The sequence below is a fragment of the Giraffa tippelskirchi genome, chromosome 3 (genome assembly GCF_054371585.1).
Source record: "Giraffa tippelskirchi isolate mGirTip1 chromosome 3, T2T-mGirTip1v1.2.pri, whole genome shotgun sequence".
Lineage (NCBI taxonomy): Eukaryota > Metazoa > Chordata > Mammalia > Artiodactyla > Giraffidae > Giraffa > Giraffa tippelskirchi.
Window position 1 is genome coordinate 21,264,362 of NC_137277.1, and position 4,222 is coordinate 21,268,583.

General features: G+C 40.9%; 1 protein-coding gene across 2 annotated transcripts; it reads left to right on the forward strand.

Annotated features, from left to right (window-relative positions):
* The first annotated feature begins 1,863 nt into the window (after nucleotides 1-1,863).
* LOC145542218 (uncharacterized) lies at nucleotides 1,864-2,478 on the forward strand. Of its 2 annotated transcripts, none has more exons than XM_081580611.1 (2): nucleotides 1,864-2,000; nucleotides 2,097-2,478. In XM_081580611.1, the coding sequence occupies exons 1-2, from the start codon at nucleotides 1,864-1,866 to the stop codon at nucleotides 2,476-2,478; spliced, it is 519 nt and encodes a 172-aa protein (XP_081436737.1). The 2 variants fall into 2 exon arrangements, with proteins under 2 accessions (XP_081436737.1, XP_081436736.1); XM_081580610.1 differs by having other exon boundaries at nucleotides 1,864-1,887; nucleotides 1,930-2,478.
* The last annotated feature ends 1,744 nt before the right edge of the window (nucleotides 2,479-4,222 follow it).

Below are 4,222 nucleotides of genomic sequence, written 5' to 3' on the forward strand. Positions count from 1 at the left end.
GGGATATGTGCGTGTGTATATATACACATTAAGTGTATAAATGGTTAAACTGAGATATCTTTTATACCTCTTATGAAGATCCCTCCTTATAGCTCTATTTTCAGTTTGGTCAAAGTATCTGCTGATACTTTCTTTGCAATAACTCTGTGATGTTTATTGCCATCACCTGATTCTGTGAGCTCACATCTCACCCTGCCCCAGTTCAACCTTTTAAGCAATGTCTCCCTCATTCTAGCATTTCTAAAGGCAGATCAAAAATTAAAATAATTCATATATAGTGTATATATTTTATTACCTCCCCACCTAAAGACTTTTAATAGATCTACTACTTTTTTTTTCTAGAATTCAAGGCTACAGAAGACCTCTCCCACATTCCAGGAATCTCAACTTCTCTCTCATTACTTCTTAAAATAGACTTTCCAGACATACCCCTTTCACCATCACAAACCAGGGTTATGCCCAATCTCAAATGTAGCTCCTTCTTTTAAATCCCCCTTCTGCCCATCTACATGAATAACACATGTTCTCAAGGTCAGTGTGTCTTCTTTGATGGGCTAGACAAAATCTTCACTCATTACACAGACATCTCCTTTATCAAAAACTCATCTCATTTCAGTCCCTGAAGATATGAAGATGAGTAAATCATAGTCTTTGTACAAATGGAGTTTATATTCTAGAGTGAGCCAGATACATAAGTGCATCTCTGGTAGAGAATTGTATGGTAGAGCCCACAAACACACAAAGAACAGCAGAAGTGCAGCAGAAGAAAGACTTGACTTTTCATGGCATCAAGGAAGATTTTGAAGGAAGATGCAGTTGAACTCACTGGTAAAAGATCACTAGGAGAATGCTGAACTCACAAGATTTTGTAGGAAGAGGAAATATCAAGATTACCTTCTCTTTCCTAGATGTTGTTTTTCTCTAAATGCCTGTGGCACTGAAGAGACCTCTAATTTAGGAGTCTAATCATATCTGGTTTTGGTTATAAAGCTCTTTATGGATGCAATTTCTATATAAGTACAGGTAAGATAATGAATGTTATTTATATTCCCCTTAATGCATCTAAGAATATCTTAAGCATAAGTAATACTACAAAAACTTCTAGGCATTTTAGCTCAGAATATTTGAAAAAGATTTTAATAAAATGTCCACAAAGCATAACTATGACATATTTTGATTCAAAACTATTTTGTCAATTACTGTACCTTAGCCTAGAAGACATGTCTGAAGATCAAAGACATTTCTGATTAATCTCAATGACTGTTTGCTACTTAAAAACACTGAGTCACAGCTAACTGTTTCAAAGTCCATCAGGGTGATGAGAAATAACACAGTTTGGAATGTCATTAGCTCAGTGACCACCCAGAATACACACAATGAATCATAAGTTTTCTCACATTCAAATGTAGAGCTTCCTTCCATTTACTCGACAAACATTCCATCTGATTGAAACGTGAAATTTCCACTAGAGATCCTACTCTCATTAGAAACTCTCCCGAAGTCATATCAAGGTGAGAAATAAACAAGGAACAGAGGCCCACCAATGTCACATGATAGCCAGGGACTGAAGGCTTGTAACCTTACAAACTAAAGAAGAAACAGAAGAGGTGATTCATGTGAGAACACTGGGGAACTTGAGAAAGGGAAATGATTATTTTCTATATATTGCCAGATTTTACTAGAAAAACACATATGACTTACTAATTGCATTTTAGTCATATAAACAAAAAAAAGGAACTAGTCTCTTCATAATCACAGAAGTCCCTCAGCTGGGTATAAAAGAGGACATGTGGAAGGGAAACTTCCAAATTTGAGAAACTCACTCTCTTAGAAACTCAACCAGAACCTCCACCCTCTGACACCATGGTCAGCTCCTGTTGTGGCTCCGTCTACTCTGACCAGAGCTGTGGCCAAAGTCTCTGCCAGGAGACCTGCTGCCAGCCCAGCTGCTGCCAGACCACCTGCTGCAGGACCACCTGCTGCCGCCCCAGCTGTGGTGTGTCCAGCTGCTGCAGCCCCGTCTGCTGCCAGCCCACCTGCCCTCGCCCCTCCTGCTGCATGTCTGGCTGCTACCGCCCCTCCTGCTGTGTTTCCAGCTGTGGTTCCAGCTGCTGCAGGCCCCAGTGCTGCCAGCCTGTGTGCTGCCAGCCCACCTGCCCTCGCCCCACCTACTGCATCTCTAGTTGTTTCCACCCCTCTTGCTGTGGGTCCAGCTATGGTTCCAGCTGCTGCAGGCCTGCTTGCTGCATCTCCAGCTGCTGCAGACCCCAGTGTTGCCAGTCTGTGTGCTGCCAGCCCACCTGCTCCCGCATCTCCAGCTGCTGCCACCCCTCTTGCTGTGGCTCCAGCTGCTGCCGCCCGAGCTGCTGCCTGCGCCCAGTGTGTGGCCGGGTCTCCTGCCACACCACTTGCTATCGCCCCACCTGTGTCATCTCCACCTGCCCCCTCCCCGTGTGCTGTCCCTCCTCTTGCTGCTGAGCCACCTCTCTGAACCCACCCTCTCCTCTTCATCCATCTTATCACAGAAGCAGACTCCATGCATCACACAGACACCAGAGGAGAGGCCATTCCCATAGTCTGTGTGTCCACATACTGGCCTCAGGCCAGACTCTCTCCTTTGTTGGCCTTTTCCTTGCTAGCAAATGAAACTAGGTGGTATTTATAGAAAGAAATTAGCAGAGTTGCCCTGGTTCTATACTTGAACTTTTGATTTTGGGGTACTGGGTCTTCCAGTCCCAAACATGAAAATTCCTACAGGGCCTATAAGGGCCTTGATGTCACAGCCTGAGATTTGAAAGTCTGGGGGCTACATCCTATAATGTTTTTACAGGAATGTTTCTGTATCTTGTTGCTGCTTCTGAATAAAGCTCCACTTTCCTGGCCTATACAGTGTCCTTGTGTTTGCTGCTTTATAATGATTGTCCTCATTTCCTGGGAAATGGTATTCAACATATTAATACAACTTTATCAGGCTTACCAATTTCTGCTCTCACCTTTAGGACAAACCCAACATGCAGTGACATAGAAGAAAACAAACAAACCCCAAAATAACATAATACGTAACACAATGTCTCCAAGAAAATTGAAAAATAATAATTTTTTTAAAAAATTTAAGGTTATGGAAGAGAAGAATTATACCCCACAGCAAACCTTTCTTAAATATTTTTAAAGCATGTGCTGTATGCTCAGTCATGTCCGACTCTTTTCGACCCCATGGATTGTAGCCCACCAGGCTCCTCTGTCCATGGGATTCTCCAGGCAAGAATATCGGGGCAGGTTGCCATTTCCTTCTCCATTTTAAAGTGTATATTTCCCTAAAATTCCACTCCTCTCTTAGTTACCTCATCCCTCCATTTTCCTTTCTTCCTTCCTTCTTTTTCCTTCCCTCTCTCCAAATACACTGCTCTGCCCTGCTCTTCTCCTTGGAAAACCAGAGTCCTCCCTTGGGTTTATCTATCCCACATGTAACCCAATTTATTACACTCTTAGATTTCTTATTTCTTCTCCATCCACTGACAACAAAATAATTGTTTTGGGCAAACCAACCTTCCTGAGAAGTTGAGGGCTAACAGAATATTGAAAATACTCAAATTTTAGTATTTTATTACCTTAATGACTTTTCTAGGATGTGTATTTCACAGCATGGGTCTGGGGTACCTTGTCAACAAATCGTATGAGAAATGTGGAAACTAGTAGGGAACCCAATTAATGGACCAATTTTGATCTTAGGTTATTAACTCAGAATGCTTCCAAATTCCTATGAAATCTATCCTAGGAAAAAAGCATAAAAACAAATTCCTGATGAATTTATGCTAGTGAAAGTAGGAGAAATATATAGGAAGCTTTGTATATGCTATTCTAAGAGTTGTAGGGTAAATAAGTAATTCAATGGTAATGAATCATGAATGTGTTTGACTTCCATAAATTCTACACATAAATAATAATGAGATAATAATTTAAGTTGTATAGGGGCATTACTCCTCACTCTTACTCAAAGTACAGAATTCCAAATGGATCTGAGATGGTAGATGAGAATTGGTTGCACCTTCTCTTGGTCTCCGCATAAGAAAAATTTTTGGTTTTATTTTTCTCTGGAGTGAGGGGATCTTTCAGTACTTTTCTTCACATAAAGAAAGATTTATTTATTTATTTATTGTTAATTTATTTTTAATTAGAGGATAATTGATTTACAATATTGTGTTGGTTTCTGCCATACATCAAC

Bases quoted from the DNA above. Each gene is read 5' to 3' on its own strand.
- LOC145542218 (XM_081580610.1), top strand. From the start codon at position 1,864: ATGGTCAGCTCCTGTTGTGGCTCC. The intron at 1,888-1,929 runs GTCTACTCTGAC...CTCTGCCAGGAG, and splicing joins TCAGCTCCTGTTGTGGCTCC to ACCTGCTGCCAGCCCAGCTG.